Source organism: Capra hircus, chromosome 6 (genome assembly GCF_001704415.2).
Source record: "Capra hircus breed San Clemente chromosome 6, ASM170441v1, whole genome shotgun sequence".
Classification (NCBI taxonomy): domain Eukaryota; kingdom Metazoa; phylum Chordata; class Mammalia; order Artiodactyla; family Bovidae; genus Capra; species Capra hircus.
The window spans coordinates 115,879,252-115,902,553 of NC_030813.1; the positions used below are offsets into that span (position 1 = coordinate 115,879,252).

At 52.7% G+C, this 23,302-nt stretch overlaps 1 protein-coding gene across 7 annotated transcripts in view; it reads left to right on the forward strand.

The window, feature by feature from the left end:
* The window catches only part of WHSC1 (Wolf-Hirschhorn syndrome candidate 1), a 76,883-nt gene that overhangs the window by 10,430 nt on the left and 43,151 nt on the right, over positions 1-23,302 (forward strand). For 5 of the 7 annotated variants that reach the window (XR_001918223.1, XM_018049814.1, XM_018049817.1 and 2 more), the window contains 2 exons: positions 3,890-4,007; positions 22,419-23,043. Coding sequence is in view for 6 of the 7 variants with exons in the window: in XM_018049814.1 (XP_017905303.1) it covers positions 22,447-23,043 (597 nt within the window). In the remaining variant the exon portion in view is untranslated. Of the gene's footprint in view, positions 1-1,757; positions 2,669-3,889; positions 4,008-22,418; positions 23,044-23,302 lie in introns of those variants that run through there. The other 2 variants (XM_018049815.1, XM_018049816.1) reach the window with 2 other exon arrangements.

Below are 23,302 nucleotides of genomic sequence, written 5' to 3' on the forward strand. Positions count from 1 at the left end.
CCCTGCCGGCCCTTTGAGAGGTGAGGCGGCTCCAGCCTGACGTCGCTCCTGCTGTGTGCAGCCGGGAGCAGCCACAGGCCCGGGCCAGGGTCAAGGATGTGGAGAAACAGACTTTATCTCTTGGTGGGGGAACGACAAAGACGTTTTGGCCATCTTTAATATGCCACAGGTTTTGTTTGACTCTTTTATTTTTTTAATTTTAAAAATTTATTTAAATTGGAGATGAATTATTTTACACTATTGTGATGGTTTTTTGCCATACATTGACATGAATCAGCCATGGGTATACGTGTGTCCCCCCATAATCCCCCTCCCACCTAATATATCACAGTTTTAACAGTTTTTATTTATTTTTAAAATTTTGTTTTTGGCTGCACTAAGACTTGGGGGATCTTAGTTCTCCGACCAGGGATTAAACCTGGCAGTGAAAGTGCAGATTCCTAATCCCTGGACCGCCAGGGAATTCCAACAATTTTTGGTTTGAATGAATATTTATTAATTGTTATATTGTTCAGCTGAACACTACTTTCCTAGTAAATTGTTTTTCTTTTTCTATTTGCTTGGTTTTCCATGCATCTGTTACTAATGCAGGCTCAGGTTTTCCAGATGAGTTGTGTACAAAGCCTTTGGAGATGGTCAGGTACGCATTTTTCCCTTGGGGAGCCTGTCTGCTGGAACTGTTTGTCTTCCTGCTCCCGACGGGCCTTCCTAGACCCATGCCCGGCTGCAGGCGCCCCGTCTTCTGCGGGGACCACCCACCCCTTAGGTCTCATGTCCCCGCGGTTTGCCTCCGTGTCTTGGTGGTGCATCTTTTGGGGGTTTTCTCAGAAAGTGTGGGAGGCAACGCTTTTAGAGACCTTACGTGCCAAAATGATCTGTGCTTAAACTTGATTGATAGCTTGTCTAGAGACGTAATTTAGATTGAAAATAGTTTCTCTCAAAAAACTGAGGATGGGAATTCCGTGGTGGTGTAGCGGTTAGGACTCCGTCCTTTCACTGCTGAGGGCATGAGTTCAGTCCCTGGTCAGGGAAGTAAGATCCCACAAGCTGAGCAATGTGGCCAGAAATGAAAATAGCTGGAAAATCTGACGGTACTGCTTCATCACTGGGGGGTCTTCATGGGTGTTTTCCTATTTTAAGATAAGTGATGCTACCACGGTCGCCGATTCTGGCCTGTCACCTACCTTTACCCCAAACCGCGTGGTCTCTTTTGTCTTCATCCTGTGGAGTGCCCAGTGGGTCTTTTCAACCTCTTGATTCTGGGTATCTTATTTCTTCCCTAATTTTTAGAAATCCTGACTCCACTTCTTTCTATTTCTCCCCAGCTTTATTATGGTATAATTGACAAATAAAATCTTCAGTCTTCCAGTGTCCAGTGCCCAGCGTGATACATAAAATCAGCACCTCTGCGCCGTACGTGGGGGCTGAGAGTGAGCCCTCGGGATTCTCATCGCGTGTGTCTGTGAGGTGATGGACGTTCACTGAACTTACTGTGGACGTCATTTCCTTGTGTGCCTCCGTCATGCCGCACACCTTCAGCTTACACAGCGCGTGTGTGTGTGCTCGGGTGCGTCCCACTCTGCATGACCCCTGGACTGCAGCCCACCAGGCTCCTCCATCCGTGGCATTTTCCGGCCCAGAATACTGGATTAGGGTGCCATTGCCTTCTCCAGGGGATCTTCCCAAAGTCTCTTGCGCCTCCTGAATTGGCAGGGGGACTCTACGACTGCGCCACCTGGGAAGCCCTGAACTCCGTACGGTCCTGCATGACTGCACACACCTCAGTGAAGCTGGAAGGGAGAGAATTAGAGCTGGAAACCCGTGTGCGGTGTAAGGATCTGAGCCCCCACGTGCACTGGGAAGCGGCCGCTGACCGAGCTAGCACACCTGGCTCCGCCCTCAGTTCCCGGTCGTGTGGGGGGGGCGGTGAGCGTGCTTCACGTTTTCTCTCCCAGCAAGTGTCGGTGTGAAGCCGGGTGTTCTGATCATAGCCCCTGGACTGTGTGTCTTTAGAACTTGCTCGTCTCACAAGCGCACGTCCGTCCCGTTGGCAGCAGCTCTCCGTTCCTCCCGCCCCTCAGCCTCTGGCAACCAACCACCCATTCTCTCTGCTTGTACGAGTGTGGCTTATTTCAGATTTTGAGTGTAAGTGAGAGCACGCAGCGTTTTAATAGAATGTCCTCTGGGTTGACCCATGTGCACGTGGCAGAACCTCCTTGTTAATGGCTGGATAATCTTCCACCACACGCATAAGCCCCCTCCTCCTTTTTGGCCCCTGTGTGACATACGGGGTCTTAGTTTCCCCACCAGGGATCGAACCCTGGCCCCCTGCGTTGGGAGCGTGGAGTCTTAGCCGCTAGACCACCAGGGAAGTCCCTAAGCCCCATTTTCGTTTTCTGTTCCTCTCCGCGTGTGGACTGTTGGGAGCGGTGCTGCAGAACGTGAGTCTGCAGACGCATCTTCAGCGTCCGGGCTCGTTTCCGTCTGGTGCGCCCTCAGAGGTGGGCTTGCTGCGTCCCGCAGCAGCTCTGGCTTCCGTCCTGAGGAATCTGGTCTCTCCCCGCAGTCGCGGCACCGGCCCGCATGCCCACCAGCAGTGTGCCAGGCCTCCCTTTCCCTGTGGCCTCACCAGCGCTCGTGGGCTCTCTGATGGCAGCCGCGCTGACAGGTACGAGGTGCAGGCTCGTCATAGCTCCATTTGCGCTTCCTGAGCGTCTTCCCGTGCCTGGGCCCGTCTGTATGTCTTCTGTGGAGAAACGTCGGTTCCGGTCTCTGAGAATTTTAAACGCCTCTGTCCCTGGAGCTCGTGCCACGCGGGTGTTTCGTTAGCGTGGCTGCAGGTGCTTTGCTTCTCTGCCCCAGGCTGCTGCGGCCCTTCCCCTCCCTCCTCTTCCTCCCCTCGTCTCTCTTCTCCTTCCGGCTCCTTTCCTGCCTCCATCCCTCCTTCCTCCTGCTCTGGCAGCTCTGTAGGAGCCATGATATCCGGGTCTCTCTGTCCCCTGAGTGGCTGTGGAATGCAGTTACAAAGAGAGCAGTGATTTTTTAATTATTTTGGAAATATCTTTACATTTTCACAATGTTCCTTTAAAAATAGAAAGAAAAACTATGATTAGATAATATGTTCACGTGCTTCAGAGTTGAAAAGTGTAGTGTGAAAGTCCCTCCCTGCCGTGCCCCCAGCCGCCTGACCTCCTCCTGGAGGCGCCCGGGCTCCAGGGTGGCCCGAGCGTGCCGCCCTGGAGGACAAGTGTGTGTGCTTGGTGGTTTCTCTCTTGCCCTCTGGTGTGCCCTCTAGATCCCTAGCTTTCTTTTGCTTTTACATTCTTAACTCTCAAGCTGAATTTTCCCCAGATGCCCGATGGCCCTCGATGTAGGCCCCCTGTTGAGATGGAGGTCCAGGAGCTGCCGGCGGGGCTCTGGGCGGGGGCTTCGCCAAGGGCCGATGGGTCGGGACCCACTGGCAGGGTCCTGGTAGGTGGCCTCAGCGGGCTGTTTTGCAGTCTGCCGCCTGGAGCGCCCGCTCCGGCGCCCCCGTCATTTGAGTGCACTCCACTTCTCCCACTGGCTGCCAGGCTGTGGGTGGGGCGGCTAGGACTTTGATCTGGTCTTCAGACTTGCTCCCAGTGTGCCCTGCTATATGCCTTGTAAGGCACAGTTTAGAGGGAAAATAGGAAATGCCTTACAGGTATGTGGATGATACATCTTAATATAGGAGTAGGAAAGGAAGCCTTTCCTACTCACAAAAGATTTGATAGTTTAAAAATTGACATGAAATTGATCAGTTAAGCTCTTTTGAAGTATATACTTTGGTGGTTTTTCTGTATATTGTCAGTGTTAACGTAACCATCACCACTGTCTAAACCCTGAATATATATTTTTGTCACCCCAGTAGGGAGCCCGGTGCCTGCTGAGCAGTCACCCCCCTTGCTGCGTGCCCCCAGCCACCACTCTGCTTTCCGTCTCTGGACTCTCCTGTTCTAGACGTGCCGTAGAAACGGTGTCCTGTGGTAAGTGGCTTTCTGTGACTGGCTGCTTTAGCTCAGCAGTGTTTCTGAAGCCTTGAGGTTTGTCTGTGTGACGGTGTGTGTCAGTATTTCATTTTTATGACTGAATATCCCATTGTATGGCAGGGTCCACTTTTCCCCCCACGAGGTGGCTTGTGGGACTGTAGGTCCCCTAACCAGGTGTCAAGCCTGGGCCCCTGGCAGGAGAAGCATGGGGTCCTAACCACTGGGCGCCAGGAGAGTCGAGATCCCTTCTGATTCCATCTGCTTATCAGTTGTTAGGACATTGGGTGGTTTTTTTTCCTTTTTAAAAATAGTTTTGTCAAAATTCTTGTACAAGTTTTTGTATGAATATGTTTTTAGTTCTCTCTGGGATAGATCCTAGGAGTGGGATTGCTGGTTCTCGTGGCAGTTGGGGGACGTCTTGATTGTTCCCAGCCGCGGCTGCTCCGTTTTCCATCCCTGGCAGAGTGCGAGGGGTCCTGAGATTTGCCGTTCCGCACGGAGGCGAGAGGACAGGCAGGCCTGGGGCCGGGCGCGGCGCCGGCCGGAGTGCCCGTGCGAGGCTAGCGACGGGCCGCAGGCAGAGCGCGCCCGGGTGGCTGCGCCCGGGGCTGGCCTCGAGCGGGCCTGTGTGCCGCGCGTCCCTGAAGTGAGCACAGACGAGGAGCGGGTCCGTCACAAAGGCCTCACTGTGTGCAGAGGGAGCGAAGCTTCGGCCGTGAGTCAGTCCTCCATTCTGTAGGTGAAGCCTCTCGGTGGACAGTCTGGCAGGGTGACGAGCTGTTGCGTCCTCAGCCCCTGTTCTGTGGCAGACTCCATGCTGATCCCAGTGCTCCACACGGAGCTCTTTCTCCTGAGACGGGGCGTCCTGTGGTCATTCCGCGAAGGCAGGACCAGTCTGTTCCAGGGAGACCTGTGCAAAATGTTGGAAAGCAAGGGAGTGTTAGGGAGTGTGTGTGCCTGCTTCCGTCGTGCTTGCAGACTTGACTTTTCCATTTGGGTCTCTCTTCTGCTTCCGTACGAGTGACGAGCTTGGTGCCTCTCTGGGCTCTGGGGGAGGCCTGCCTGCTGTCCGGCACTGAGCCTGCCCCTGGGCACTTGGCTCAGCGTCGCGGCATGGGCTCCGCAGGCTGCGGCTGCACCTGGGAGCTCTGGGAGGGCGGGCGCGGAGGCGTCCTGAGCGCAGGGAGGACACTCTTCCGCCACCCCTCCACCCTCCCCAGGCCCTCCCCTCTCCCGTCTGTACTTTAGACCCTCTGTTGCCCCCTCTGGAGTATCAGCTCCCCAAGGACAAGGTGTGTGCTTTGTTTACCGCTCCGCTTCCGCGTGTTGGAGCCGGGCCTGTGCGCGCTGGCTGGTTCTAAACGCTGGTCGGTCATCCGGGCACTTGTTTGGAGAGTGGTGCTTTTCCCTTCGTTGTGGACACCCCTCCTCTGTTCCGTGTGGCCTCCCCAGCCGCTTGCCGCGCCAGCACCTGCCGTGGAGCGTCTGTGATGTGCGTGGAGTGGGTTGCGCCATCTTCAGAGCTTGTTACACGAGGCCGCACGCGATGCTTGGCTCCCCCCACCCTCCCCTCAGTCCCCTTGGAAAACCGCTCGTCACTCGGAGCTGTTAGCTCCTGCTCTAACTAACGCAGTCCCAGTTTTCGCTGTGACGGCATCACGGGCTCTTTCCTTTTCTGACGACTGTGTGTTGCATTTTGTTGTCAGACATTTTAAAAGGGAAAAGCTTTGTAGGCGAGGGGCGCCCTGAGCCGCCAGCCTCCCTGCAGCAGCAGCAGCAGCAGCAGCAGCTTCCTCCTGGAGAGGTGGCTCTGCCCTTGAGCTTCGCCACGGCCGCCCTCCTGACTGGCTCATCTGCTGTCTTTGTCCTTGTGGACTGACCCTTCGTCTGTGATTCTGTTTTGGAAATACTTACTTGCTTATCTGGCTGCGTCAGATCTCTGTTGCGTCGTGTGGGACCTTTTGTTGCGGCGCACAGACCCTGGCTGAGGCATGTGGGCTCAGTTGGCCCGCGGCATGCTGGGTGGGTGTCAGATCCCGGCCCGGGATCGAGCCCTCATCGCCTGCGTTGCACGGCACACTCTTGACCACTGGACCACCGGGGAAGTCCCTGAAATTCCTGACGGCCTTTTTAGTTGGGGTTTCTGTAAGGAGTGCAAGCAAGTGTGAGAAAGAAGCCCCTCGTCTGCTCTAAGCCCCTCCCCACTTGCTCCCTGCTCCCTGCTTCTCCTGGGCTTGCAGCTCTGCTCTCCTGTGCCTTTCGCTGTTCCTTTTGCGGAAGGGGTGTGTGTGCTAAACTGCCTTAGGTTTTGCACGTCTGAATATACACTTTGGCTCGTGCTTGGTGATAATTTAGAGGAGAAATTGTCTCTTCCCTGAGCACTTTGGAGAGGCTCCGCCATCTGCTTCTCTCAGTCGAGGCCGCACAAAGCCTGTGTTTCTGTTCCTCTCCTCGGCTGAAGTCTGTCCATTAACTTATTCTTTACGGGGACTTAGGTTTGAAGATTTTCTTTTTGTCCTTCATATTCACAAAAGTGTGTGTTTAAGTATTGATTTGTTTCTTTTTATTTTGCTCAGAACCCTGGGTGCCCTTTTTGATCTGAATACTTAAGTTTAGTTTCATCTCTGGAAGAATTGCCATCATTATCCTTCTGAAAATCGCCTTCCCCATCCTTCCTAGTCTCTCCTGGAACTCCAGGGGAATGTAAACCCCCTGAAAGCAGAACGTGCTTCACACGTGCACGTGCGAAACAGTCGCCGCCTTCCCCGTCTTCACGCACCGTCCAGGGGCACCAAGTGCGCCCGCGTCACCGTGCACCCGTTCCTGCCGCCTGCTCCAGGACTTTCCCGCCTCGCGAGACGGAGACGGGTTCCAGTTGAGCACCAGCTCTTCGTTCTCCCCCCCATCCCCTTGCAGCTGCCTTTCTATCAGCGCTTCTGTCTCTATGAATTTGATTACTCTTGGGACCTCATGTAAGTGCAGTCAGGGAGTTCCCCGGTGGTCCAGTGGTTCAGTTCAGTTCAGTCGCTCAGTCGTGTCTGACTCTTTGCGACCCCGTGGACTTCAGCACTCCAGGCCTCCCTGTCCATCACCAGCTCCCAGAGCTTCCTCAAACTCATGTCCATGGAGTCAGTGATGCCATCCAACCATCTCATCCTCTGCCGTCCCCTTTTCCTCCCGCCTTCAGTCTTTCCCAGCGTCAGAGCCTTTGCATCAGGTGGCCAAAGTATTGCAGTTTCAGCTTCGGCGTCAGTCCTTCCTGTGAGTATTCAGGGTTGATTTCCTTCAGGATTGACTGGTTTGATCTCCTTGCAGTCCAAGCAACTCTTAAGAGTCTTCTCCAACACCACAGTTCGAAAGCATCAATTCTTGTGGTGCTCAGCTTTCCTTATAGTTCAGCTCTCACATCCGTACACGACCACTGGGAAAACCACAGCTCTGACTAGATGGTCCTTAGTTGGCAAAGGAATGTCTCTGCTTTTTAATATGCTATCTAGGATGGTCATAGCTTTTCTTCCAAGGGGCAAGCGTCTTTTAATTTCATGGCTGCACTCACCATCTGCAGTGATTTTGGAGCCCCAAAAATAAAGTCTGACACTGTTTCCGTTGTTTCCCCATCTATTTGGCATGCAGTGATGGGACTGGATGCCGTGATCTTAGTTTTCTGATTGCTGAGTTTTAAGCCAACTTTTTCACTCCCCTCTTTCACTTTCATCAAGAGGCTCTTTAGTTCTTCACTTTCTGCCATAAGGGTGGTGTCATCTGCATATCTGAGGTTATAGATATTTCTGCTGGCAATCTTGATTCCAGCTTGTGCTTCATCCAGCCCAGTGTTTCTCATGATGTACTCTGCACATAAGTTAAACAAGCATGGTGACAATATACAGCCTTGACATACTCCTTTTACTATTTGGAACCAGTCTGTTGTTCCATGTCCAGTTCTAACTGTTGCTTCCTGACCTGCATACAGATTTCTCAGGAGGCAGGTCAGGTGTTCTGATATTCCCATCTCTTGAAGAATTTTCCACAGTTTGTTCTGATCCACACAGTGAAAGACTTTGGTGTAGTCAGTAAAGCAGAAATAGATTTTTTTCTGGAACTCTCTTGCTCTGTCTATGATCCAGTGGATGTTGGCAATTTGATCTCTGGTTCCTCTGCCTTTTCTAAATCCAGCTTGAACATCTGAAAGTTCATGGTTCACGGACAGTTGAAGCCTGGATTGGAAAATTTTGAGTATTACTTTGCTAGCGTGTGAGATGAGTACAGTTGTGCGGTAGTTTGAGCATTCTTTGGCATTGCCTTTCTTTGGGATTGGAATGAAAGCTGACCTTTTCCAGTCCTGTGGCCCCTGCTGAGTTTTCCAAATTTGCTGGCATAATGAGTGCAGCACTTTCACAGCATCATCTTTCAGGATTTGAAATAGCTCAGCTGGAATTCCATCACCTCCACTAGCTTTGTTCATAGTGATGCTTCCTAAGGCCCACTTGACTTTGCATTCTAGGATGTCTGGCTCTAGGTGAGTGATCACACCATCGTGATTATCTGGGTTGTGAAGATCTTTTTTGTGCAGTTCTCCTGTGTATTCTTGCCACCTCTTCTTACTGTCTTCTGCTCCTGTTAGATCCACGCCGTTTCTGTCCTTTGTCAAGCCCGTCTTGGCGTGAGACGTTTCCTTGGCGTCTGATTTTCTTGAAGGGAGCTCTCGTCTTTCCCATTCTGTTGTTTTCCTCGGTGCAATTTCATCGCGTTGGTCGCTGAGGAAGGCCGCGGGGTAGGACTGCGATCTCACTGCTGAGGGCATGGGTTCAACCTCTGGCTGGGGAACTTAATATCCTGCAAGCTGTGTGAAAAAGTGAAGGTTGCGTCCGACTCTTTGTGACCTCATGGACTATACAGTGGTGGAATTCTCCAGACCAGAGTATCAGAGTGGATAGCTGTTCCCTTCTCCAGGGGATCTTTCTAACCGAGGGATCGAACCCAGGTCTCCCACGTTGCAGGTGCATTCTTTACCCGCTGAGCTACAGCCAGCTGTGCGGTGTGACCAAACAAAAAGTGGAGCCACACAGCGCTTGTGCTTCTGTGGGCAGCTTTCCTCGCTTAGCAGGGTGCGTGCGGGGCGTGTCCGTGCTGCAGCGTGCCTCGGGACTCATCCTTTTTAAGGCTGAATAACACTCCGTCATCTGAGGGTCCGTTGATCGATTCATTCGCCTGCTGAAGGACACCTTGATCGCTCCCAGGTTTTGGCGACGATGAGATAAAGCTGACACCTCCTTGTGCAGGCTTTCCTGCGGATGGAAGTGTTCAGCTTCCTTGGGTAAATTCCAAGGAGTGGGGTTGCTGGACCGTATGATGAGAGTGTCTTCAGTGTTATGAGCAACCACGAAAGTGTGTTCCCAGCAGCAGTGAGGAGACTTCTTCTGCTCCGCATCCGCTCAGGCGGCCGGTGCCGTCCGTGTGGCGGGTTCTGGCCGTGCTGAGCAGCGTGGGGTGACTGCTCTCCCTGCGGTCCTCCACGGGGCATGCCCCCAGCCACCTCTGGGGTGGAGAAGCCCCTGAGCAGCCCCAGTTGCCTGGCAGGGCTGTGCAGTGCTGCTCCTCCCAGGCCCACCATTTGTTTCTTGGCTCGGGGGTTTGGGCCCCCACCGCCTTCTCAGGCAGTTTTTGAGGGTGACTGTGTCTCCAGGGGCCTCCGGGGGTGTTTGCTGTGGGCCCAGCCCTGGGCGGGCTGGAGGGGCAGCTCAGCACACAGCCCTCTGACCGCTGACCCCTGGCGAGGCCGGCGCTCCGTCCCCAGGAGCTGGAGCGTGGGGGCGGTCACTTGCCGAGAGGAGGCAGTGGTGGAGCCCGAGGCTTGCCCAGGCCACGGCCCCGCACTCTGTGCCTGCTGAGCCCGCAGCTCTTCGGGGCCAGGCGCCCAGCTGGCCCTGCCCGCTGCTCCAGGCCCGGCTCGGAGGCCTGTGTCCTGTCCCCTGCTGCTGTGCCCGGAGGCTCCTTGCTCTTCACGCCTCATTTCTGGATTTGGAGATTTCCCTCTCTTGTTTTGAATTAGGTGATATACATAGCTCACTTTTTTTTTTTTTCTTTAAAAAAAGTAATAATTTGGCACCTTCACCAGAAATGTCGTGAAGCGTGTTAAAATGGTAACGGAGTTCATTGTAACGTTGAACCGTCATTTGTGACTAAGTGCTCTGTAGCTGTGACACCTTATGTCAGTATGTCTGGCAATAACTGGGCTTGATTGGCTGCTGTTTTCTCGCCTTTTCACGGTCCTACTCTGCTGATCTTGGTCGGTAGCTTTTCTTTGCACTACTTCTCTGGTTTTGACGGGAGAGGTGTGCCGGCCTTACATAGTGATGTTTGGGAAGCTCTCCGTCACTTTCCATGATGGGAGAAATTTGAACAGTAGGAATGCTGTGTTTGCGTGATGAGTAATACACAGCCGTTGGGAAGACTGAGTTGAGCTTGCTTTTATATCGACACAGCGGGAATCAGCTGTGCTGGTCGAATCGCAGGCCCGGTGTGGCAGCATTTCTGGGCATGCACACCCCGGCAGCAGCTCTCAGCTCCGTAGCCGGGAAGGGTGCTTCGTGAACTGATGGTGGGGGACTGAGTGGGACTTGGGCTTCCTGAACAGGCAGATGCCGTCTTTGTTAGGACAGTCACCCTGTCCCAGGCCTGTGGGAGGTGGTGCTGCGCTGGGAGCTTGCGTCTGGCTTCTAGCTGTTGGACTTGGGGCTCCCAGTGGGTGCTGTGGGCACGGAGAACCAGAGCCCCAGGACGCTGCTGTGGGTGTGTGGTGGGCGGTAGGCAGCCTGCTGGGCTGAGCCTGGCTTCTCTTGCCTGGGGCCCCGGGTGCCCTGAGCCCGTCTTGCCGGCCTTCGGCTGGAGGCGCACATTGTCCGGAGGCCTTCTGTGCCAGGACAGCTCGAGGCAGGTCGGTGCGATGCTGAAGGCTGCCCTGTTGGACGGGCGGGTGTGCACGTGGGTCCTGTTGTTGTTTGCGCTGTTCTGCTTTTAAAGCTCGTCCCTCTCCCCCGATTGAGGGCCACTGAGCCAGCGAAGCCCTCTGGGCCGTTCTTGCGTGGTTTCTGTGGGCTTTGCAGGTTTTCTGCCTCTTGGTTGGGTTTTTTGTTTTTCTTGGAGTGCCAGATAGAATGAAAGATTTCCTAACTTACTGGTATAACCTTGGTAAAAAACGAAAACTCCTTGAAAGGTCAAGTCAGTGGTCAGTGCCGTGGTGGGCGTGAGTGGACCCTCTCTAGGGGCTGTGCCTTCAGGCGTCGTCCCAGGTGGAATCCTGGGGAGTAGCGAGCAGCCCGCAGTTTCCAGGGGAGGGAGGGATATAGGCCAGATGCACAGAGAAACAAGTGCCTGCGCGAGGGTGGAGCGCCAGCAGCAGACGCAGGTCTGCGCAGACCAGAGGCTCAGAGCTGTGTCTGATACATGCGGAGATGTGAAGGAACTTGAAAATTCCAGCAGGAGCAGGCAGTCTTGGAAATGTGGTTCACATGTAGGTCATGCTCCCCTAGGCCTGGCACTAAATCCTGAGGGGAGCCAGAAGTCCGAGCCTTTGTGTGAGGATTCCAGACCTGAGTGTCGGCGACTGACCTCTTGGTTGCGTCTGTCGGCTCTGTCTCCTGGTGTCGTGGTGTGAGCTGTGCGCTGCCCAGGGCTGCCGTTCGCGTCCTTCACTCGCACAGGCTGCCTGGGGCTTGGCAGGGCCTCTGGGCGGCGAGCGCGGGGCTGCAGCTGGTGTCTGCGTGTCTGTGCGGCTGTAGCGCGGCGTTGCGCCCTCTGCAGTCACGTGAGTGTCCAGAAGCCGAGGGCCGAGGGCCTCGCCCGCGCTCTCCGTTTCCGGTGCCCCCATTCCTTCCTGAAGGCCCAGCGTCGCCCTGCTCTCATCCCTCGCCAGCCGCAAGAGCTCCTGTTGGCATTTCTCATAGCGGAGGCCTGATGGCAGCAGCTTCCTAATTGGTGTTTCTTTTAAAATACATTTAGTCATCATTCTTGCAGAGTCTTTCTTCTGGACATCACATGCCAGGTGGACAGTCTTTTCCCTTTCCCCCGTTACTCTGATCATGGCTGGCTTCTGTTTCTCATGAGAAGTGAATGGCCATCCATGTCACTGGTTTGTGTTTAATGGACCTTTTGTCCCCCCTCTGCTCTTCAGGGCTTTTCTTTATATTGGTTTAAATGTTTCCACTGACTATACCTGGGTGTGGGTTCTTTTACATACATCCTGCTGAGATTTGGGCTTCCCCTGTGGTTCAGCTGGCAAAGAATCCACCTGTAATGCAGGAGACCTGGGTTGGGAAGATCCGCTGGAGAAAGGAAAGGCTCCCTACTCCAGTATTCTGGCCTGGAGAAGGCCATGGACTGTATGTATATACAGTATAGTATAGTGTATAGTATAGTACATACATATAGTATAGTATAGTGTATAGTATAGTATAGTGTATAGTATAGTATAGTGTATAGTATAGTGTATATATATATATAGTCCATGGGGTTGCAGAGAGTTTGGCACAACTAAGCGACTTTCAGTTCAGTTCACTTCACTTCTGCTGAGATTTGTTGAGCTTCTTGAATCTCTGAATTTATGTCTCACTGAATCTGAAAACTTTTCCGTTTAATCTTTCCCAAATGTTTTTTTCTATCTCATTGTTTCTTCCCTCTCCTCTGGGTAGGAGTAGGAATCCAGACCCTTTGATGTTGGTCTGTAGCACAAGCTAGAATCGAGATTGCCGGGAGAAATATCAATAACCTCAGATATGCAGATGACACCACCCTTATGGCAGAAAGTGAAGAAGAATTAAAGAGCCTCTTGATGAAAGTGAAAGAGGAGAGTGAAAAAGCTGGCTTAAAACTCAACATTCAGAAAACGAAGATCATGGCATCCAGTCCCATCACGTCACGGCAAATAGATGGGGGAACAGTGGGAACAGCGACAGGTTTTATGTTCTTGGGCTCCAGAATCACTCTTGACAACTGAGCTCGCGCAGTGTGGTAACCTAGTGATCACACTGTTTCCATCAGGCACATTTTTACAGATAGGCAGACTCATTCATCGGAGAAGGTGATGGCACCCCACTCCAGTACTCTTGCCTGGAAAATCCCATGCATGGAGGAGCCTGGTGGGCTGCAGTCCACGGGGTCGCGAAGAGTCAGACACGACTGAGCAGCTTCCCTTTCCCTTTCAGGATCGCTGCAGATGGTGACTGCGGCCGTGAGATTCAAAGATGCTTGCTGCTTGGGAGAAAAGCAATGGCAAACCCAGACAGAGTATTAAAACTCTGTCTAGTTTTAATACTAGACGTTGCCTTAGACAGTACTAGAGATATTACCTACAAAGGTCCGTATAGTCAGAGCTGTGATTTTTTTCAGTAGTCATGGATGGATGTGAGAGCTGGACAGAAAGAAAAGCTGAGCACTGAAGAATTGATGCTTTTGAGCTGTGGTGTTGGAAAAGATTCTTGAGAATCCCTTGGACTACCAGGAGATCCAACCAGTCCATCGTAAAGGAAATCAGTCCTGAATATTCATTGGAAGGACTGATGCTGAAGCGCCAATACTTTGGCCACCTGATGTGAAGAACTGACTCATTTGAAAAGACCTTGATGCTGGGAAGGATTGAAGGCGGGAGGAAAAGGGGACGACAGAGGATGAGATGGCTGGATGGCTTCACCAACTCGGTGGACATGAGTTTGAGCAGGCTCCGGGAGTTGGTGATGGACAGGGAGGCCTGGCGTGCTGCCGTCTGTGGGGTCGCAGAGAGTTGGGCACACCTGAGCGACGGAACAACAAAATAGGTCATGGAGGCTCTGTTTCTTTCTTTTTATTAATTTTTACTCTTTTTTAAAGACCATTTCTACTGAGCTATTTTCAAGTTTCTTTGTTATAATATATCTATTTTGTTGAAGTGCAGTTAACTTACTATGTTTCAGACGCATATGAAATAGAAAAAGTGAAGCAAGCTAGATGAAAGTCAAAGCTCGTCATGCAGCTGAGCTGGTTTTAAACGTGACTGCCCCTTAGAAACATATGTGGAGTCTGGAGGAAAAAAGCAGTAGCTGAACGTTTGTATTTTCCAAAAGAACTTCAAGATAGTTCTGTAACACATCTGGAGTTTAAAAAGTGGTAGCAGGTTTTCCTGTTAGATCCTAGTTTTGGTGATATAGAGTTCTATTGTTTTTCTACTGACCAATCATGATACAATGGTATTGAGTAATAACTACATAATCCCAATAGTAAACGATGCTCATCACCTCTCACAGTCGGGTTTCACAGTCAGTCCGGCTCAGCCACTCAGTCACGCTCGACTCTGCGACCGCACGGACTGCAGCACACCAGGCCTCCCTGCCCATCGCCAACTCGTGGAGCTTGCCGGAGCTCATGTCTGCCGAGTCGGTGATGCCATCCAACCACCTCCTCCTCTGTCGTTCCCCTCTTCTCCCACCTTCAGTCTTTCCCAGCATCAGGGTCTTTTCCAGGGAGTCACAGCAGGTGGCCAAAGTATTGGAGCTTCAGCTTCAGCATCAGTCCTTCCAGTAAATAATCAGAACTGATTTCGTTTATGATTGACTGTTTGATCTCCTTGCTGTCCAAGGGACTCTCAAGAGTCTTCTCCAACACCACAGTTCAGAAGCATCATTCTTCAGTGCTCAGCTTTCTTTATGGTCCAACTCTCACATCCATACCTAACTACTGGAAAAACCATAGCTTTGACTAGATGGACCTTTGTCGGCAAAGTTAATGTCTCTGCTTTTTAGTATGCTGTCTAGGTTGGTCATCGCTTTTCTCAATCAATAACCAGACAGAAAATAAAAGATAATTACAATTGCAAGCCATAATGGGAACGCAGTTAACTTAACAATATAAAATAATTACATGCGGTTGGGGGTGAAGCAGAGGGTTGTGAGTGGAGGTGCACACATGCACACGTTCTCGCCCGCTCAGCCCGTCTGTGTCTTCTGGTTGGTGCATTTAATCCATTTCCATTCAAGGGACTGATTGGTAGGTGTGATCCCGTTACTGTTCTCTTCATTGTTTGGGTTCATTGTTTTCCGTAGGTCTCTGCCTTCTCTGTGTTTCCCGTCTAGAGAAATTCCGTTTGCATTTGTTGTAAAGCTGGTTGGGTGGTGCTGAATTCTCTTAACTTCTGCTTGTCTGGAAAGCGTTTGATTTCTCCACCGAATCTGGAGGAGTGTCTTGCTGGGTAGAGTATTCTTGGTTATAGGTGCTTCCCTTTCATCATTTAAAATGTACCGTGCCGTTCCCTTCTGACTTGCAGAGTCTCCCTCGGGAAGTCAGCCTGACGGGCGTCCCCTTGTATGCGGTCTGTCGTTTCTCCCGTGGTGCTTTGAGCGCTTACCTCTGTCTTCAGGTCTTGTCAGCTTGGTTGCCCTGTGTCTGGCTGTGTCCCTCTCTGAGTTTGTCCTTCCTGGGACTCTGTGCTTCCTGGACGTGGCTGACGCTTTCCTTTCCTGTGTTCAGGAAGTTTTCAGCTATTATCTCTTCAAATATTTTCTCAGTTCCTTTGTCTCTGTCTTCTCCTCCTGGGACCCCTATAATGCCAATGTTGGTGCGTTTAATGTTGTGCCAGCAGTCTCTTAGGCTGTCTTCATTTCTTTTTGTTCTTTTTTCTATATTCTGCTCTGTGGCAGTGACTTCCACCATTCTGTCCTCCAGGTCTTCTGCCTCAGTTACTTGCTGACGATTCCTTCCAGTGGGGCTCAGAGGTTAAAGCGTCTGCCTGCAGTGCAGGAGACCTGGGTTCGATCCCTGGGTCAGGAAGATCCCCTGGAGAAGGAAATGGCAACCCACTCCAGTATTCTTGCCTGGAGAATCTCCTGGACGGAGGAGCCTGGTGGGCTACAGTCCACGGGGTTGCAGAGTCGGGCACGACTGAGCGACTTCACTTCCCTTCATCTTCCAGCGTGTGTTCGTCTCTGCTTGTTTGTTCTTTCTTTCTTCTAGGTCTTTGGTAAACATTTCTTGCATTTTCTAAATCTTTGCCTCCACCATTTCCCCGAGATCCCGGATTATCTTCACTGTCGTTATCCTTTCTCGAGCTCCCGGATCGTCTTCACGATCGTTATCCTTTCTCGAGCTCCCGGACCGTCTTCACGATCGTTATTCTGAATTCTTTTTCTGGAAGGTTGCCTGTCTCCACTTCATTTTGTTGTTTTTCTGGGGTTTTATTTTGTCCCTTCACCTGGGATATAACTTTCTGCTTTCTTGTCGTGATTAACTTTCTGTGGTGTGTTTTTGTTTCAGCTGCTCCGAGACTGCTTCTCTTGCTTCTTGTCTGCCCTGTGAGGCTGAGGCTGAGAAGCTTATGTCAGCTTTCTGATGAGGGGGACTGACAAAGGGGAAAACCGGGCCTCCCTCTGCCGGGCGCTGAGGACATCCAGGGGATTTGACTTTGGAGGCCAGTGGGGCTTGACTGTGGAGCTGCCACAGGACCGGGGAGACAGGCCGTTGCAGGGCACAGGCCAAAGCTTGCGCACCAGGAGCCGGGAGAGAGGAGCATTGCCCCACCAGAGCCCGAGCCAGCCATGCCTGGGAGCGTCCAGCAGCCTCCAGTGGAGGCGTGGGCTGACAGTGGCCCGCGGGGTCGGGGGCACTGGATACAGCAGTGTTGGCCTAAGTCCTTTTCCAGGAGGTCTCCATCACTGACGTTATCCCTAGCATAGCTTGCCCTCAGGCCAAACAACAGGGAGGGAACACAGCCCCGCCCATCAGAACAAGACCCAGATTCCCCCTAAGTCAGTCTCTCCCATCAGGAAGCTTCCACAAGCCTCTTATCTTTATCCATCAGAGGGCAGAGAGAATGAAAACCACAATCACAGAAAACTAACCAAACTGACCACGTGGACCACAGCCTTGTCTAACTCAGTGAGACTATGAGCCGTGCCGTGTGGGGCTACCCGAGATGGACCGGTGACGGTGGAGAGTTCTGACAAACGTGGGCCCCTGGAGAAGGGGATGGAAAGCCACATCAGCATTCCTGCCTTGAGAACCCCATGGACAGTATGAAAAGGCAGAAAGATAGGATGCTTAAAGATGAACTCCCAGGTCGGTAGGTGTCCAATATGCTACTGGAGATCAGTGGAGAAATGACTTCAGAAAGAATGAAGACACAACCAGACTGAAAACAGCGCCCAGCTGTGGACGTGACTGGCGATGAAAGTAAAGTCCGGTGCTGTAAAGAACAGTGCTGCATAGGAACCTGGAATGTCAGGTCCATGAATCAAGGTGAATTGGAAGTGGTCAGACAGGAGGTGGCAAGAGTGAATGTCCACATTTAGAAATCAGTGAACTGGAATGGACCGGAACGGGTGAATCTAACTCAGATGACCATTGTATCTACTACTGTGGGCAAGAATAGAATCCCTTAGAAGAAACGGAGTAGCCCTTACAGTCAACAAGAGTCCAAAATGCAGCACTTGGTGCAACCTCAAAAATGACAGAATGATCTCTGTTCATTTGCAAGGCAAACCATTCAGTATCACAGCAGTCCAAATCTATGCCCCAACCACTAACGCCAAGGAAGCTGAACAGTTTTGTGATGACCTTCAAGACCTTCTGGAACTAACACCAGAAAAAAGGTGTCCTTTTCATCACAGGGGACTGGGGTGCAAAAGTAGGAAGTTAAGAGGTGGCCGGAGTAACAGGCAAGTGTGGCCTCGGAGTCCAAAATGAAGCAGGGCAAAGGCTAACAGAGTTTTGCCAAGAGAACGCACTGGTCATAGCAAACACTTTTCCTGTAGCACAAGAGATGACTCTACACATGGACATCACCAGATCGTCAGTACTGAAATCAGACAGATTATATTCTTTGCAGTCGAAGATGGAGAAGGTCTATACAGTCAGTGAAAACAAGACGGGGAGCTGACGGTGGCTCAGATCATGAACTCCTTATTGCCAAATTCAGACTTAAATTGAAAGTAGGGAAAACCACTGGACCATTCAGGTACAACCTCAATCAAATCCCTTACAATTATGCAGCATACAGTGACAAATAGATTCAAGGGATTAGATCTGGCAGAGTGCCTGAGAAACCAGGGACGGAGGTTCATGACGTTGTACAGGAGGCGGTGATCAAAACCATCCCCCAAAAAAAGAAACGCAAGAAGGCAGAATGGTTGTCTGAGGAGGCCTTAGTAGCTGAGAAAACAAGTGAAAGGCAAAGGAAAAAAGGGGAGATATATCCATCTGAATGCAGAGCTCCATAGAATAGCAAGGAGAGATAAGAAAGACTTCCTCAGCGATCCGTGCAAAGAAGTAGAGGAGAATAATAGAATGGGAAAGACTAGAGATCTCTTCAGGAAAATTAGAGACACCAAGGGAACATTTCACGCAAAGATGGGCTCAATAAAGGACAGAAATGGTAGGGACCTAACAGAAGCTATGAAGCAGAAGAGATTAAGAGGTAGCAAGAATAGACAGAACTATCCAAAAAAGATCTTCATGACCCAGATAACCACGATGGTGTGACCACTCACCTAGAGCCAGACATCCTAGAATTCGAAGTCAGGTGGGCCTTAGGAAGCAACACTGTGAACAAAGCTAGTGGAGGTGATGGAGTTCCAGCTGAGCTACTTCACAGCCTAAAAGACGATGCTGTGAAAGTGCTGTCCCCAATATGCCAGCAAATTTGGAAAACTCAGCAGTGACCACAGGACTGGAAAAGGTCAGTTTCCATTCCAATCCCAAACAAAGGCAATGCCAAAGAATGTTCAAACTCCTGCACAGTTGCACTCATCTCACACGCTAGCAAAAGTAATGCTCAAAATTCTCCAGGCGAGGCTTCAACAGGACACGAACCGAGAACTTCCAGATGTTCAAGCTGCATTTAGAAAAGGCAGAGGAACCGGAGATCAAATTGCCAAATCATTTGGATCATAGAAAAAGCAAGAGAGTTCCAGAAAAACATCTACTTCTGCTTTATTGACTATACCAAAGCTTTTGACTGGGTGGATCACAACAAACTGGTAAATTCTTAAAGAGATGGGAATACCAAACCACCTGACCTGCCTCCTGAGAAATCTGTGTGCAGGTCAAGAAGCAACAGTTAGAACTGGACGTGGAACAGACTGGTTCCGAATTGGGAAAGGAGTACGTCAAGGCTGTATATTGTCACCCTGCTTATTTAACTTATATGCAGAGTACATCATACGAAATGCCAGACTGGATGAAGCACAACCTGGAATCAAGATTGCCGGGAGAAATATCAGTAACCTCAGATATGCATTTGATACCACCCTTATAAAAGGGAAGAAAGCAAAGAGGAACTGAAGAGCTTCTTGATTAGAGTGAAAGGAGAGAGGGAGAAAGCTGGCTTGAAGCTCAACATTCAAAAAATGAAGTTCATGGCATCTGGTCCCATCACTTCATGGCAAATAGATGGGGAAACAATGGGAACAGTGAGAGACTTTATTTTCTTGGGCTTCAGAATCACTGGGGACAGTGACTGCAGCCATGAAATTAAAAGATGCCTGCTCCTTGGAAGAAAAACTATGACCAACCGAGGCAGCATATTAAAAAGCAGAAGTATTACTTCGCCGACAGAGGTCCGTCTAGTCAAAAGCTATGGTTTTTCCAGTAGTCATGTACGGATGTGAGAGTTGGACCATAAAGAAAGCTGAGCACTGAAGAATTGATGCTTTTGAGCTGTGGTGTTGGAGAAGACTCTTGACAGTCTCTTGGACTGCAAGGAGATCCAACCAGTCCATCGTAAAGGAAATCAGTCCTGAATATTCATTGGAAGGACTGATGCTGAAACTCCAATACTTGGGCCACCTGATGCGAAGAACTGACTCATTGGAAAAGACCCTGATGCTGGGAAAGATTGAAGGCGGGAGGAAAAGGGGACGACAGAGAATGAGATGGCTGGATGGCATCACCGACTCGATGGACATGAGCTTGAGGAAGCTCCGGGAGTTGGTGATGGACAGGGAGGCCTGGCGTGCTGTGTAAAGAGTCAGACACGACTGAGCGGCTGAACTGATATGGTGGAGTCTCTGTTTCCCCCAGTCCTCTGGAAGGCCTGTAATCAAATTCCACTGGCCCTCAAGGCTGGATGCCCAGCCCCGTTGTTGGATCCCCTGGCTGGGAAGCCTCACGTGGGGCGCAGAGCCTTCAGCGCGGCGCTTGCGCCTCTTCGGTGCCTGTCTCCCAGTCTGTGGGTCGCCCGCCGCGCGAGCGTGGTGTCGACGCTGTCCTGAGCGCGCTCCTCCTGCTGTCTGCCGGCTGCTGCCGCCTCTCTGGCCTCAGGTGTCTTTCTCTGGTGGGCCCCCGCATCCTCCTGTTGGTGGTTCCTAACAGCTGGTTGCAACTTTAGTGCTTTTGCAGGAGACGAGCACGCGTCCTGGTTTTATCCTGGGTATTGTGAGTGATGCACCCGGAGACACCCTTTTTCCGTTACGTTCTTCTTAAGAGGACTCGTTTTCTTTCAGTTGTGTTGAAACTCTCGTAACATTTACCGTCTTGACCGTTTGAAACAATTATCTGGCTGTGCTGGGGGGTCTCAGCTGAGGCATGTGTGATCTTTCAGCTGTAGCACAAGAGCTCTTGGTTGCAGCGTGTGGAATCTGGTTCTGTGACCAGGGATCACACCCAGGTCCCCTGCGTTGGGAATACGGAGTCTTAGCCCGTGGACCCCAGGGCAGTCCCCCCTCTCAGCCGTGTTGAAGCGTGCCATTCGGGTGCTGTGTGCAGGCAGTGTGGCAGCCATCGTCTCCAGAACGGTGTCGTCCTGTGAGCCTGCAGCTCGGCCCCCTGCCTGCCCTCCTTCCTGCTAATGTCTGTGGCTCTGATTACGCGTGAGGAAGCGGCCACACAGCCTTTGTTCGTCTTCTGTGACTGGCGTACTGCTGTCCGCGTAATGTCCTTGGGGTCAGTGTGTGGCAGGTGTCCGCCTTCCCTTGCTGTCTGAGGCTGCGGCACGCCCCGCTCTGTGGATGGACACGGGGCGCCGACACCCCGCGTGCCTGCCTTCCGTCCCCTGGGGTGTGTGTCGGGTGGGCTCGTGGGTCCTGTGGGTGCTCTGAGGAGGCCCCGCTATTTCCTTCCCCTCCCCGCCCCCGAGCACAGGGCTCCAGGCTCCCTGCGTCGCCCTGAGGCCCTGCTTTCTGTTCTGATAGTGGGTAGCCATCCTCATAGGTGCTGTGTGAGGTGGCATTTCTTTTGGGGTTTTGATCTTTTCTTTAGTTTCTTGGTGGGGGATGGCCCTCACTGCACGACTTGTGGGATCCCAGTTCCCGAGCAGGGACAGAACCCAGGCTCCCAAAAGTGAGAGCGCAGAGTCCCGGCCGCCGGGCTGCCAGAGAGCTGCGGTTTGCCCGTAAGAGTGGGCTTGCGGCCCTGCGTGTGGGCCGTGTGGACCCTGGGGCTGGGCGGGGTCCGTGTCCTCTGCTCACCGGCCGCACGCGCCCTGCTGTGCCTTGAGACCGTCGGCTTCTCTCTGTCCAGTCAGCCTGATGTAAGCGGGACTGGAACCCACTTAGACTTGCCTTAAAAACCCCCCGTGGGTCACAGCGGACGGTCCCGGCGTGTGCTCGGGGTCAGGGGGTGGTCCCTCAGGGGGCGTCTTGGTGTGGGGCCCCTCGGTGGTGACAGGGCCAAGCTCTGGTGCGGTGCTCTCCATCGGGGGCACCCCGTCTTGGTGCTCTGCTCCCCTCGGTGGCTCGTCTTGGAGGGCCTCCTCGCTGCCATTGTGGTGTGCTCTTGGGGGCCTTGGGGGGGGGTCTTCCCAGCAGAGTGGGCGCCGGCCTGTTCCCCGTGAGCTGCCTTCACTGGGTGTCCCGAGTGAGGGGCTGCGGCTCCTGGGGAAGCCCCCTCTGCCTGTGGGGCTCAGGCAGCCCATCTGACCCCGGGTGCCGTGCGGGGTCCTTGGTGTGCCCTGTCCAAGGAGAGCTGAGTGTCCTCGAGGCTGCGCCCCCTCCTCGTCCCCATGGTTAGCGTGGGCCAGGCTGGTGGCAGGGGGCCTGCCTCCACCTTCCCCGCCCGTCTGGGCTTAAGCTTTGCGGCCCAGTGGCTGTGGGCGGGCCCCTCCTCTTGTCCTCTGCCCAGGCCTGGCTTTGCGCTGGCCGCCTTGGGTGCTGCCCTGGCGGCAGGTGGGGGGCAGCCCCCGTTTCCCGAGGGCTCGGGGGCAGTGGCGTGACCTCCTCTCCTCGCCCGACTTTTGTGTTCCACCACGAAAACCCAGTCCTGGTCCTTTCACTCTTGTTTTGGGACTCCTGTCATTTCTGAGATATTAGAACTGCCTGTTGGGACCGAAGTCACAGGGAACGCCGCACACCGCCTCAGAATCCCCGAAGCTCCCCAGGTGTGAAGGGTTCCATTGGCGCACTCATCTGAGGTTTGAGACTAAGGTGTTTCTTTTCTCTTTTTCCAACACTGCAGTGTTCTGAGACGGAGGCACCGAGGCTGAATGGAATTCAGCGTCAGGAAGAGCCCTCTTTCTGCTCCAAAGGTGGTGAAGTGCCTGAAGATGAAGCAGGCCCCGGAAGTCCTGGGCAGCGCCAACGGGAAGACCCCGAGCTGCGACGTGAGTCGCGAGTGCTCCGTGTTCCTGAGCAAAGCCCAGCTCTCGGCCGGCCTGCAGGACGGGGTTGTGCAGAAGTTCAACGGCCACGACGCGCTGCCATTCATCCCGGCCGAGAGGCTGAAAGACCTCACCTCCCGCGTCTTCAATGGAGAGCCTGGTGCTCATGATGCCAAACTGCGTTTTGAATCCCAGGAAGTGAAGGGACTTGGGACCCCACCTCACACTACCCCTGTCAAAAATGGCTCTCCAGAAATTAAGCTGAAAATCACCAAAACCTACATGAATGGGAAACCTCTCTTTGAGTCCTCCATATGTGGCGACGGTGCGGCCGCCGTGTCCCGTTTGGAAGCAGACGGACAGAGACCGGAGCACAAGGCCCGGAGGAGCCGCAAGAGAAGCGCACAGCGTGGCTCTTTGCTGGAGCACGGCCGCGGGGAGGCTGCCCTAGTGTCCAGGGTCTCCAGTCCTGTGGACAAAAAGGTATTTGTGAATGAGGGGCTCTGGGCGGGTGGCAGGGGGCCTCGGAGGACACGCGACGTGTGAGAAGCGATAGGAGGTGGGCGGTGGCCCCCGTGGCCGGCTCTCCATTTGCTCTGAGGGCTCGCCGCGGGGACACTCACATCCTGTTGAGCTGGGGCCTGGAGACAAGTGTCAAGACTGCATGAGGTTCTGAATCTGGGCCTGGCCATCCCAGAGCCCTCGGCCTTCAGGCGGTCCTGTTTCACAGAGCTCCTCTCCG